Source organism: Corvus brachyrhynchos, unplaced genomic scaffold, assembly GCF_000691975.1.
Source record: "Corvus brachyrhynchos isolate BGI_N302 unplaced genomic scaffold, ASM69197v1 scaffold280, whole genome shotgun sequence".
NCBI classification, from domain to species: Eukaryota; Metazoa; Chordata; class Aves; order Passeriformes; family Corvidae; genus Corvus; species Corvus brachyrhynchos.
Genome location: NW_008236198.1, coordinates 280,035 through 292,865, shown reverse-complemented (window position 1 = coordinate 292,865; position 12,831 = coordinate 280,035). Strand labels below are relative to the sequence as shown.

Genomic DNA, 12,831 nt, shown 5'->3' with positions numbered 1-12,831 from the left:
AATGTTGAACTCCTTTTGCCCTCCACCTCACATACACAATTAAGAACTTGCTCATCACTGGAAAAATACCACAGAATTGTGAGAAACACCCAATAATTGTGGCAACTGCTCCATTTTTGCTCGACGAAAGCACTGGGGGCTCCTTGGAGGACACGGATGTTTGGTGCTTTTGGTATTTTAGCCCAAACAACACAATCACAGCACTCCATCAGCTGGGGTTTTGATTCTGGAGTCAGAGAGGGGGAAAGATGATTATGGAATCACAGAAGGGCTGGCACTGTAAAGCTCATTCCATGCCACCCCCACTGTCCCAGGCTGCTCCCAGCCCCAATGTCCAGCCTGGCCTTGGGCACTGCCAGGGATCCAGGGGCAGCCCCAGCTGCTCTGGGCACCCTGTGCCAGGGCCTGCCCACCCTCCCAGGGAACAATTCCTGCCCAATCTCCCATCCATCCCTGCCCTCCTTTGCCTTAAAGCCATCCTGCCCTTGTCCTGTCACTGCACATCCTTGTGCCAAGGCCCTTTGATCTCCTGCATTATCCTTGCTCTCCACAGTCAGGAAGAGAGGGACAGACAGACGGACAGACAGACACACAGGTCTCCTGTCCTCGTGCTCAGCCCCAGGCTGCAAGATCAGGCTGGCTCTGTCAGACAGCCAAAGCAGCCAGACCCGGAGCCCTGCACAGGCTCATCCCCTCTGCTGGAGCTGTTTGTTGACACTATTGGCAACCTGCTCCCGGAGAACTTCCCAAGCCCTCTCCATCGAGGAAAAGACATTTCCCAGGAATGCAGCTCTTGGATGGAGGCTGTGGCTTTTCTTATCACGGTTAAAATGTAACTACTTCAAAAAAAAACACAGCTCTTTCCAAGAGAGCAGAACTGTTGTTGATTTTTTGTTGGCTGAAGGATTTCCAGCCTAAGATTGATTGATAACGGATGGGTTCCACAAAAATTGTGTTTATCTTGGGGCAAACCCAAAAAACTGCACATTAAACATCTCCATCCTAAAGAAATATTTCCGAGCAATGCTAAACAACAACCCCACAGTGAAAAATAACGACTTTGCAGGATGTAAACTAATTGTCCCAGAGCTCCCATCAAAATCTATTAGTGATGGCAACAGGATACCTTGTTAACAACGAACATTATTCATTTATTGCATTAAAATGCTTCAACATGCTCCAAAAATCATCCAAGGCCTCAGCTTTTTTCAGGAAGCCAGTGTTAGCTACCCACCAGGAAGATGGATTCGTGCATGCCTAAATAATCTGCAGCAGAGCTAGAGAAGGGAGCAAAACAAATTCCTGCAGCCCAATCCCATCCCTCCTTCTTACAGCACGCAAGTAGCAAAATGGAAATACAGTTAATGGGGGAAAAAGTAGAAATAAAAGATGAAGAATTGTTTTAAATCCCATCAGTTAAAGACCAGACCTGCCAGCCTTGAGCAAGGGCTGGCCCAGACTGGGCTAGGTGGGATGTCTGCCTCAAATCTCTTTTCAGGTGCTGTTTGTCTTAAAATTGACTTTTTGCACCTTGCAATGGAGTTTTTGGTTCCCACGGCACAAGGAGACCTGGAAAATAGAGCAGCTCCCATGACCAGTAAAAACCAGCACCAGGAACTGGGCAGAGGCAGCACTGTGGCAAATCCACACTGCAATATTTGTGATCTTTTTAATGACACTGGAGAATTTTCCACATACTTCTAAGTCGGTTTAATTCAGAATGCATTATTCATATATTTGAGCATCTTCCCCACTAAGGCCACAATTAAAACCAAAGCCGTGGCACTGCCAAGTGGCCTTTCCAAGCAATGTTTATATTCTCAGCTGTAACTCCTGCTTTTACCTTTCCTACCATAATTATACCTCATACATTTTCCACTCAGCTTTCAAACTGCAGACCTTCCCATCACTCGCTTCAGAAGAAGTTAAAATTCCAAAAATATTTGTATTTTAGTATTTGAAAACAAGCACTGATCAGCACCTTTTCTCTACACAGAGGAGCCAATTCTTACCAGTGCCTCCCTTAATTCTTACCAGTGCCTCCTTTTATTTTTACCAGTGCCTCCCTGAATTTTTACCAGTTCCTTCCTTACATTTTTACCAGAGCCTCCCCTAATTTTTATCAGTGTCTTCCTGAATTCTTACCTGTGTCTCCCTAACTTTTTACCAGTGTTTCCTCTAATTTTTACCAATGCCTCCCTTAATTTTGACCTGTCTCCTTTAACTTATACCAGAGCCTCCCTTATTTTTTACCAGCATCTCCTTTAATTCTTACCTGTATCTCCCTTAAGTTTTACCAGTGCCTCTTTTAATTTTCACCAGTATCTCCCTTAAATTTTCACCAGTATCTCCCTTAAATTTTTACTAGTGTTCCCTTCAGTTTTAACCAGTGTTCCCTTCAGTTTTCGCCAGTGTTCCCTTCAGTTTTCGCCAGTGTTCCCTTCAGTTTTCGCCAGTATCTCCCTTCATTTTTTACCAGTATCTCCCTTCAATTTTTACCAGTATCTCCCTTCAATTTCTACCAGTATTTCCCTTCAATTTTCACCAGTGTTCCCTTCAATTTTTACCAGTACCTCCCTTCAATTTTTACCAGTGTTCCCTTCAATTTTTACCAGTTATCTCCCTTCAATTTTTACCAGTGCCTCCCTTGATTTTCACCAGTGCCTCCCACTTTTGCCAGGACCACGACTACAAGGCGGATAAAAATTTCTCTTGAGAGTTGACCCAAAATGTTCCAGGTGACGACATCACAACCAACACTTGGGAAGTCCTCCAGAATCCTTATCAAAAACCCCACACCAAAATTCTTTAGATATAATTTGGTGTGGTTTTTTTTTTACTTCTTTAAAGCCAGCAAAAGACATTGGCTGAGATTCCCTTCCAAGACAGGCCCCTTCACCCCATCCCCCTTTTCGCTGCCTCCCTCTCTTCCTTCTGGATTCCCTTTAATGAAGAAGGGCTGGAAGCTGCATCCCGAGGGAGCAAACAGAGCCACGACTCCCACTTTGATCTGGTCCCCACGGAGCTCCACGCTCCCTGCCTGCCTTCCCAGATCTTCCCTTGATTGACGTTGGCTCTGATGTACAAACTGCTTTGAACTTCACACATGAAATTCCCATCAGGCCGCACTCATTTTTATTCTCCTTCAACAGGATTTACGAGCGGGAGATCAGCGAGTGGAGGAGATAAAATGAATTTGCAGGAGCTTTGAATCTCACATCAAAACGGCGCTCGAGTGAGCTCCAATTGGATTTTGCTCGGTCTGAATTTACAGTGTAAATCAACTTCTTTTGTGCATTTGGAGTTTAGGGAAAAACGAGGGAGCTGTGGATAAAAATGGCACTTGAGCAGCTGCTCAGGGCTTCATATTGTTTTAATACTCATTTTTTCCCTTCCTCTCTGTTCATGCAAATTCAAGCTGACATGAATATGCAAATGAAATTACATAAGTTCACTCAAAATTCAGCATTTCCTTTGAAATTCCCAACCAGGCCTTGTTTGCTTGATTGCAAGGCAAGATTTTAACTTATATTTTACATAAATACTTAAATATAGGGTGCCCACTGCATCTAAACAGAATGCTGGAAAACAATGTTTTTATGAATAAATTCGGGCAAAAAAAAAAAAGCTACTGATGTTACAGCTACACAATTTCTTCTGGCAAGGCACCAAAGTTGCTCCAATTATTTCAAGTAGTCTTGAAAAAGTCCAAGTGCAGCTGCTCTCAGACGTAAAGAGAATGTACTGTTGGAAGGAGGTTTCAACCCAGGAACACAAACTATCCCCATCCTCTCTTTTTCATGAGGAATTTCTATTCCAAACCCCACATCTTCTTGAGGAATTTGGCCACATTAGAAATAAAAGCAAGAGGCCGGGAGAGAGATTTCCTGAATACCTGCTGCACTTTATGGACAAAAGCTGCCAAAGCCCAGGGCTGTGCACACTCCCTACATCTCTGTGCTTTACTGCAGCCTGAAACTCAGTCAGAACAGCAAATACATCTTAAATTTCATTTATTGTGGCCCCCCCACTCCTCCTCTGGAAGTGCAGCTCTTCAGCTATTGCAGCAACCCAAGGAACTGAATGGGATTCCCGTTATCTCCCACTTAACTGCTCCGGAGAGGGAAGATAAACACAGAAAGAGCTGTGATAAAACTGAACTGCATTAGCAAATATTTAACCATCTGCTTAAAAAAAAAAAAAAAGCAAAAACCAGACCACTTCTGAAGGCAGTATCACAGTCAGGGAGTAAATGATTTTCAAACAGAGGTTCGTAAACTCCCTTATTCAAACAGCTCTATTAATGTTTGCAATGCAGCACTGCCAAGTAGGGTGTTTTACCAACAAATATTTCTCCATTCCAGCTCCTTCCACAAATTTGGGTAAATGCATTCCCTAAGCTCTCATCAGCATAGTTAAATTAAGAGCAAAAATAGATTTCCAGCTGCCTGGAAAGGCGGTGTTAAGCAGCCAAAGTGGGAGCATTAATGAACACCAGTGCCCCTGAACAGATGGATTTGGAGACCTGGGGCACCTTCCCATAAAAACCCAGCAGTGAAATTCATTTGTGGCCCCGGGGTGGAAGCAGGGAGGAAGGGGGATGATTCCAGCAGCACACGTGAGCCATGTCCAACAAGGAGGTGCAGTGAGGGACACTCGGGGCAGCTTCTTGCACCTGCCACTTCTCTTCTTGCTCAGATCCCAAGGAAACTGGAACTCCCTTCTCTCCCTGACCTGAGGACATGAAATGCTGAAGCCCATCAGAGTGATGGGTCTTAAAACCGGGCAGAGAGGAGGATCAAGATCAGGTTTTGAGTCCCTTGAAAAGCATCATCTGGTTTTCTTGTTGGAAAAGCTGCAGGAACAGCTGCATTTCCTCACAAATGCATCTGAATAATTTGGTTTTTTTCCTGGAAGGTGATCCTATGCAGCCATTGCTGTGTTGAGAAACCACTGGCAGGTGCTCTATGGCCCCTAACACAACCAACTTCCCTGGCAAACTGGAACTATGGAAAGCTACTTCTGGAAGCCTCCCACATGAGAGCATCAATCACAAATCCAGAAAAAGGCATTTTTTACAATGGGTAGAAGACAAATACTCAAACATTATCCACTTGTTCTTAGAGTGGAAGGAGTTTGATTTCCTTTCATCGGCAAATATTCAATATAAACCCCTTCTTTATCTGCCTGGTGCCATCCAGGCCAGCACCATCTCTATGAAGAAAGTTATTCCAGTCATCACTCACAAGTCACACCATGCAGACCTGCAAAGGTAGAACCCCCTAATGCTTCCAAAGCTGCATCCCAAAACTCATTTCTTAAATCCCTGTTTAGACATTTCTCACAGCTGACACATATTCCATAAGCTTCCATTGCAGCTACTCAGGATGTTTGATAAATAAGTTCTGTTTATTCTTTCCCTCCCCTCTTGCTGCCCCATCTGCCCATTCCAGACCCAAGATTTCCTCAATACCTGCCGAGGGCTTCCAGGCAGGAAAACCAGGACACAAACGTATTTATCCTCTTCAGGAGAAAGACACTTTAATTCAAACACTGTCTGGTAAATAACCACCCAATTCAATCACGATAGGGAATGTCTGGAGACAGCATGAAATCCATTTCTCATGGCTTCTTCCGCAGCCTTTGTTGGTGAGGAAACACAAAGGCTCATTTTTCCAGCACGGATTTCTTCCAGGATTAGAAGAGGCATGTCACCTGACATCCATTTCCTTATCTCCCATCAGCTTGCTAAGAGCCCGGAGCACTTTATCCATATGAACTCTGCCTGCTTTGGAGCAGCCTCTGGTGCTTGGGAAAAGGGGCTGGTCCCCAGGCTCTGAGCCCAGGGACACAAACGCAGCCTGGACGGCTGCGCAGGGAGCAATTTCCACACCAACCATGTGGGAGCTCGGAAAGCTCCGCTCCCTGCCTGCCCTGCTCTCCTCCTGTGCCATTCCCAAACCCTGATGAGGTAGAGCTGAAAATGCCAACAGAGATAACTGGAAGAAGGATCAGCAATAACTAGAGGGCAACACGAGTCCCTGCCCTGCTCACCGCTCCTCAGCAGTCCCTGCACATGTATTTAGGTGTGGGATTTTTTCCTTGAGTCCAAGCACACATTTAGAGCCTTTGGTAAAGCAGCTGAGTGTAATTTTATCAGGAAATGTTTGTTGAATTAAGGCCTAGGAAGGGTCCCTTGCCAAAACCACTCAAGAGCCACCAACAGTGCTGCCTCATCCAGCTGGGTTTGCATATTCCAATTTATTTATTTTCACCACTTCCCAAACCAAGGTGGTTCCATTGCACAACCCTGCCTTGGAGGGGGCACAAACACACAACTGCTGCTCTTACATCAGTGAAACCAGAATATGTTGGGTACAAAACAGCAACCAAAAGCACAACCAGGCTGGGAATTTTAATCCAGACTGGAATCACACGGAAACTCATTCATTTGGGCTCTTCACTGCAAGAGCCAACACCATGGAATAACAATAAAATAAATATTGCTTTCCCTGTCATATCCCACTACTCACTAAACGAGCAATTTAAATGCCAGGTTCATTTTCTAACCCAGTTTGTACTTTGTTAGGTCCTATTTTCTATCATTTACAGTCATCAGGTGTGGAAATCCCACAGTTTATCTCAAGCAACATGACAAACCAATGCTCGGATTTTCAGGATAAATAAAAGCAAACTCAGGGATAATTTTGTTAATGGTAACAACGAATACAAACTGAAGTCAGCAAGCCATTAAAAGAAACTCAAAATAAAAATCCTTTCACTGCAGAATAGTACATCCAAGTTAATTTTCCCCAAAGCAATCCAAACTTGCAGCATTCCCAACACAATGTCAATAAGCTGGACAATAAGAGGTTGAACACCATGTGACAAACAGCCTTAAACACCGTGGGAAAAACCTTCAAATCTACCTTAAAAATACACCCTGAGGATAATGCACTCCTGACACTGTTCTTGCCCCAAATGTTTGCTCAAATAAAGAGGCTACATGAGGAAACAGCCAGAAAAAGAACACACAGAGTTCAGGAGTTGTAACACAAACATTTCACAACCCTCCGGAACAAAAACCACAGCCCCGGGGACACAGACATGGCCAAGGCACAGTCTAAGGCAAAGGATCTCGTGGAAAAAGCAATTTTCACAGACAAATCTGGCTCTTTTTTCACGTGACCTCTTCTGCAGCAGCAGTTCATAAACGTTTTAACCAAAATATTATCATTACTGTTGCTTTAACACCAACATTAAACACTTTAAACACCCAGGATAAGCTGTTAGCAGCAGCAGCACATCCAATTTCACTTCCTACAAGTGCAGGCCCAACTGCAGCTGGAGTTAGTCCATGAATTAAACATGGAAGAATTCAAAATATGGTCACAATATCCAGGTGAATCAGCTTCTTTCCCGATATTTTAACCCAAATGGGAAATCTCCCAGAAAGGCAATGCCACAGGGCAGGAAAATGAAAGGAAGAGCAGCAGATGGGAGAGGCAGAAAGGGGAGAAAAACTGAAATGATGGCAGAGGCATTTAGACAAATCAGGCAGTTAACAAAGCATGGAGCTAAAACTTGGAAGTTTCAAACAGAAAATACATTTTTACATTCTTTTTTTTTGACTTGCAGATGATTTCCTACAGACAGCACTGGGTCCAGTGGTCAGATAAGCCTCAACCAAGGTGCTGTCCAGAACATCCTGCAGCTGATAGACTGGTCTGGGAACCATTTAATTATTGATCCAAGCAACTAAATAACGAGAATCAGATTGTAGAGCCTGAATGAGGAGCTGTGCAAACAGCAAATTCACCTGCTTTGCCAGCCGTTTGTGTTTTAAACCACTTACTGGGAATGATTCTTATGCAAGTCCACCACAGCTGAAGAAATTTCTAAAGGACTTCCAAGCTACATAATTTTGGAGGACAAAGTGAAAGGGAATTCACTAATGTTTCCAGACTAAAAGCAGACTTCTTTTTATAATGAAAAATTAGGCCACACTGACAAGGAGGTGGATAAATCTCTTTTCTCATTCCCCTCAACCCTTGCTTGGAAGGTGTTCCTGCTGCCTGGTGATTCCTGCATGATCAGAGGGCAGACAGGTTTTCATCCCCAAAGAATTCCTGACCCTTTTGTCCACACTGCCACCAGCCTGGATGTGCCAGCATTTTCCATAGGCACCTTGTCCAGCAGGACCTGCACAGAGACCTCCAAACCTGTGCCCTTGGAGTCACCCGATGACCCAAATTGCCTTCCTCCCTCTCAAATGTTTTTAAATCAGACTGACATAAACAGTGAAAATCAGTCTGTAATCAAGGTTTGCATAAACAGAAGGTTACTCTTGTTCTTTTCAAGCCCACATGGAAGTAAACGTTTAATATGTTCAGCGTTTCAAGAAAATTGCTCCTCTTTCATTGGAAAAATCAGAGTTTCTATCATACATCTCTACAGTTAGGAAACCCAAAAAAGTTTCTGCAAATATGAAGCATAATAGAAATGATTAAAGACAACCAACTGCCCAGATTTAGCCTACTCAAAACCCCTGTATTTAAAACCAAACCAAACTGAACATGAACAAATCCAGTTTCCAAGCAATGGACTCGATTTCATTAAACCTCTGCTATCAAACAGCAGCATGTCAACGTGATTAAACTGGAACACAGTGCTTTTAGCATGTGATGGACTGACCAACTCGTGATTCTGGTTACTTCAAAGGAGAGAAAAAGGTCTCATGACCAGCCTGAGGAGAGTTATTCAGGGCAAGCAGTGTCTCAGTGCAAAAACAGTGTCTTGGAGCTAGACAGACTCTTTCAGGATGGAACACTATGAACAAACTTTCTTCCTTTTATTGCTTCCAGCTGATTCCCAGTTCTTGTTTAAAGCCCATCATTAAGCACTGGTGTGGGAGAAATGGAAAAGAAGATGAGGACAAGGTAAGAGGCACCTTCGGAGATCTGCCTTCTTCGTTTTTATCCAAAGCAGCAGCAAACACAAAGAAACCCTCATTTTCTTCACAGATTAAATAAATGACAGCACGAGGAATTCCAGAATTTCATACTCACTCCATCATGGATGGTGGGATAGTACAGCAGTCCTGGATGGCAGTCAGGGGTGAGGTGAGGTGAGCAGTGTATGAGGCTTCCACTACCTGCTTGTTCCGATTCACGACGTCCAAGTAACGGTTGAATTTCTCACGGATTTTTTTTGCCAACTGAAAAAAGAGAAGAAAGCTTAAAATTAAGCCAGTTTCTCTGTATTACCCCATTCCTTAAGAACCAAGTCAAAGCTGAGTATGCTAAAGATAATAGTTGTCCAGTTTGCTCACTGTACTTTTATTTTGGTGGTTTAAGCCCTGTAAAGTCAAGTAATCAATATTGGCCACGGGAAGGAGACCATACAAGAAGATAAAATACATTTCTCATCTAGCAATGGGTGCTTCAACAGAGTTTTGCATGTGTGAAAAGTGTGACTTCCATCATATCAAGCTCCCCTTTCATTAAGAACTGACAGCTGGATGTGACACTGAGGTGCTCCAAGGCCTGACATGGATGGAGGCTAAAGCAGGCCACAAGTCAATTTAATGAGATTCTGTACATGGACACTTCAGGAAAGCCCAAATAATGGTGCTAGAGAAGCTTTCACCTACACAGAACTTCTACTGCTCCAGCAGCAAAGAGCCAGCAGCAAATCTCCTGCTGATGGGAGCAACCTCAGCATCCAAGGAACCCCAAAGAACCCCAAATACTGCCATGAATATTTCTCTGTTCCTCAGCAGCCTCCTCAGTCAGGTGGATCTGTGCAGAAATATCTCAGCACTTCTTTCACGTAGATTTGGGCAAAATAAGCCATCCCAGACTTTGCTTTTCCGCTGTGTTCCCTGCTGCTTTCCTGGGAGGCTCCACAGGCTGAGCACTGCCTGAGTGACTTTCCTCATCGATCTAAAGCTCACTGTGCCTACTCACAGCCTACAACAGCTTCAGCTACAAACTGAAAAATCTCTAATTGATGTTGTAATATAGCAAGAAGAAAATAATGACAGAAGTCTCACACCGGTGAAATTCCTCCTGAAGCCTTTTATTGCCAGAGGCCCCTCTAAGGAAGGCAGTCCTTTTAAACCAGGACAAGGTTTAGAGGTTACACTATTCCTTGTAAGAGGCAATTTCTCTCCTTTCAGAAAGTGAAAACAAACACATTGTGGCCCCTCCCACACAATTCTCAGACCATTAAAAAAAAAAAATCAGAGCGCCTCGCTTTGGAAATATCAAATTGGGTACTTCAGCCCTTCTTTTTAAATGCTTCTGAAAAAAATTAAAATAAAAGTAAAAATAATGAAGTCAAATTTTTGCCAGCAAGCACTTCCAAGCTGGTGGTGCCTGCGGCACCTCTGCCCTCTCTCCATGCCAGGCAGAGTCCCGGCACTGGGAAGGGTGCTGGTGCTGGCCAGGGCTGAGCCTGCTGGGACACATCCCAGGCTGCTGGAGTGACTGTGCTGCCACAGAAGAGCTCGCTTGTGTCCTTCATTAGGCACTTCACAACGAGCCTGACTAATGACTGCTGGGGAAAACGGGAAGGGGACAATCTGCGGCTGCTCTTGGAGTAACAGTAACCACAGTAAACACAGTTACCAGGAGGCATCAGGTTTTACAAGGAGCATTTACTGGGGCTTTCACTCCTCATCTTTCATCAAAGGAAGGAATTAACAAAATGGATCAGGCTTTTTTTTTTGCTCTGCACATTCTGCATCCCTTTCACACCAACCAATTATATATTTAATCGTCAGCCAGACACATCCCAAACGAAAGAATCGTCTCTAAGCAATAGACTGAGGTGTTGAATACTCAGAAATACTGGTTTGCATTTCTGCAAACTTCTCCAGAGCTAAATCAGCTCCTTAATCCACAGCACTCCCCTGCTCCCTGCACACCCCAAACTCTACAGGGATGATTTAACGGTGCTGCTGGTTTTGTGTGCTGGGAAACACCCCTGGATTTTCCAGATCCCCTGGACTAACTCTTACCAACAGGCCATTTTGTCACAATTTCCTTGGCTATGTGAGGAACGAGGCCTCGCTGATAGCAGCACTGCTCGGCCCCCCTTGTTCCCAGGGAATGCTGCGGCTCCGTGACAGGTCTCCAAGGAGCACAGGTTTTAATAGCACCTCGCTCAAATGACTTGCAGAATTATACCTAATTAGTTCTGTGGAATGATTTATTGCCAAGGCACCAGAGGACTGCTAATGGGCTCCTCCATGTTAGACATGCAGCACTATTAAATTGCTCCCAGTTGTTACGATAATAAGCTGTTGGGGAGATCCTTTTCTGTTTCCCAGTAAACTTTCTTTTTGTCTGGCTGTTCCCCTCAAATGTGCTCTTTAGAAGTGAATTCTTCTGTGAGAATCCAGAATTCTTCTGGAGGGGCTCAAACAAACACAAACCAAATTTCCTAAATCAAAGCAGTCAGGTTTGGTGGGTACAAAGTTCTCTGCTCAGTTTGGGCAAATGAAATTCCAAGGTAAACCAGATACCTGAGCGTGAGATTTCTCTCTTGGTTTCCCTACCTGAAATCAGGAAGAAGGGAGAGAGCTGAAGTTTGCTGAGCATCATTAGCAGTCACAAAACTCTCTCAGGCCCCAGAACAAAAGGCCTCTCTCTGGTTTGGAATCGGGGCTGCTCTCTGATAAATGAATGCTGTACAAGCCGAGGGCTCGGTGTTGATGAGTTTTCACCTTCTAGGTTGAACAATAAAAGCGCCCCACAGCCTTTGAATTTCACCCTGCTGTGCCGAGTCTAAAGATCTGACAAATCTGTTTTTCAGAAGATCCTGTACTTCAGAACCTGACAAAAAGCAAATGCTTTGTTCCCAAACTGCGTCTCCCATGGAAAAACCTCGGAATGGCTCAAAGTCATTCCGTTATTTTTATGGAACGGGATCCAGCGCTTCGGTCGGGGCAGGGAGTCAAGTGCATGTCAGCAACGAGGGATATGAAGCCTCCCAGAGCTCCAGACACCATTCCCTGCCCACAGTTGGAAGAACTGACTTTGTCTAATCTAAAGAACTCTAAAAATATTGCCCTCTGATAGCAAGACAATGCTCCCAACAATCCAAACCACTTCAAAACCAGGGAACTCAAAGTCACCAAGGGCAAGATGATCCAAAAATAATTTTCCGTTGAACATTTCTTCAAATGAATAAATGTTAAGAAACTGAGGGTAACACACCAATCAAGTACTAGAAACTAATGGTTCTAATTCATCAAATTGAGAAGTATCACCCAGATGAAGCCTAACAAAACAAACTTTTTCTGCCATAGCTGGGCTTCACCGGAGCACAAAAATCCACAGCAGTGAGCAGGAATTCCAGCTCCCAGTGATTAAACCAACAGCAAGGAATAATCCTCCTTCCCAAGCCCTCAGCACTGCCTGGTGTGCCCATGCCCTGCGCACACTCACATCATTCCCCTCAAACTTTATTCCCTTTGCAGGGTGATGCACTCGGCTGTGGAGCCTGTCACAGTAAAAGCTGCAGGCTTAAATCACCTTCTCCTCTTTCTAAATAAAAACCTGAAGTTTTTATCCAACACATACCCTGCTTTTTTTAACCTGCCTGGAGCTGGAGAGCTGCTGGATGCTGATGGATGCCAGACCCACACTGGTTGCAAAACCTCCAAAGTAGAGAAAGAATGAGAGATAACAAATAATGAAAGGACAGAACACTGAACTATGAAACCATCCTTACATAACTGTTAAGGCACTTTTAAGGCAAAATGGAAAACTGTGCCCCCAATCAGGCACAGAAAAGGGGCAGTGGGTACCAAGTGTGACAGAC

At 44.2% G+C, this 12,831-nt stretch overlaps 1 protein-coding gene across 2 annotated transcripts in view; it reads right to left on the bottom strand.

The window, feature by feature from the left end:
• CACHD1 (cache domain containing 1) overlaps nt 1-12,831 on the bottom strand; it is a 91,073-nt gene that overhangs the window by 45,240 nt on the left and 33,002 nt on the right. For both annotated transcript variants that reach the window (XM_017740702.1, XM_017740694.1), the window contains exon 3: nt 9,069-9,217. In XM_017740702.1, the coding sequence (XP_017596191.1) occupies nt 9,069-9,217 (149 nt within the window). The remainder of the gene's footprint in view (nt 1-9,068; nt 9,218-12,831) is intronic.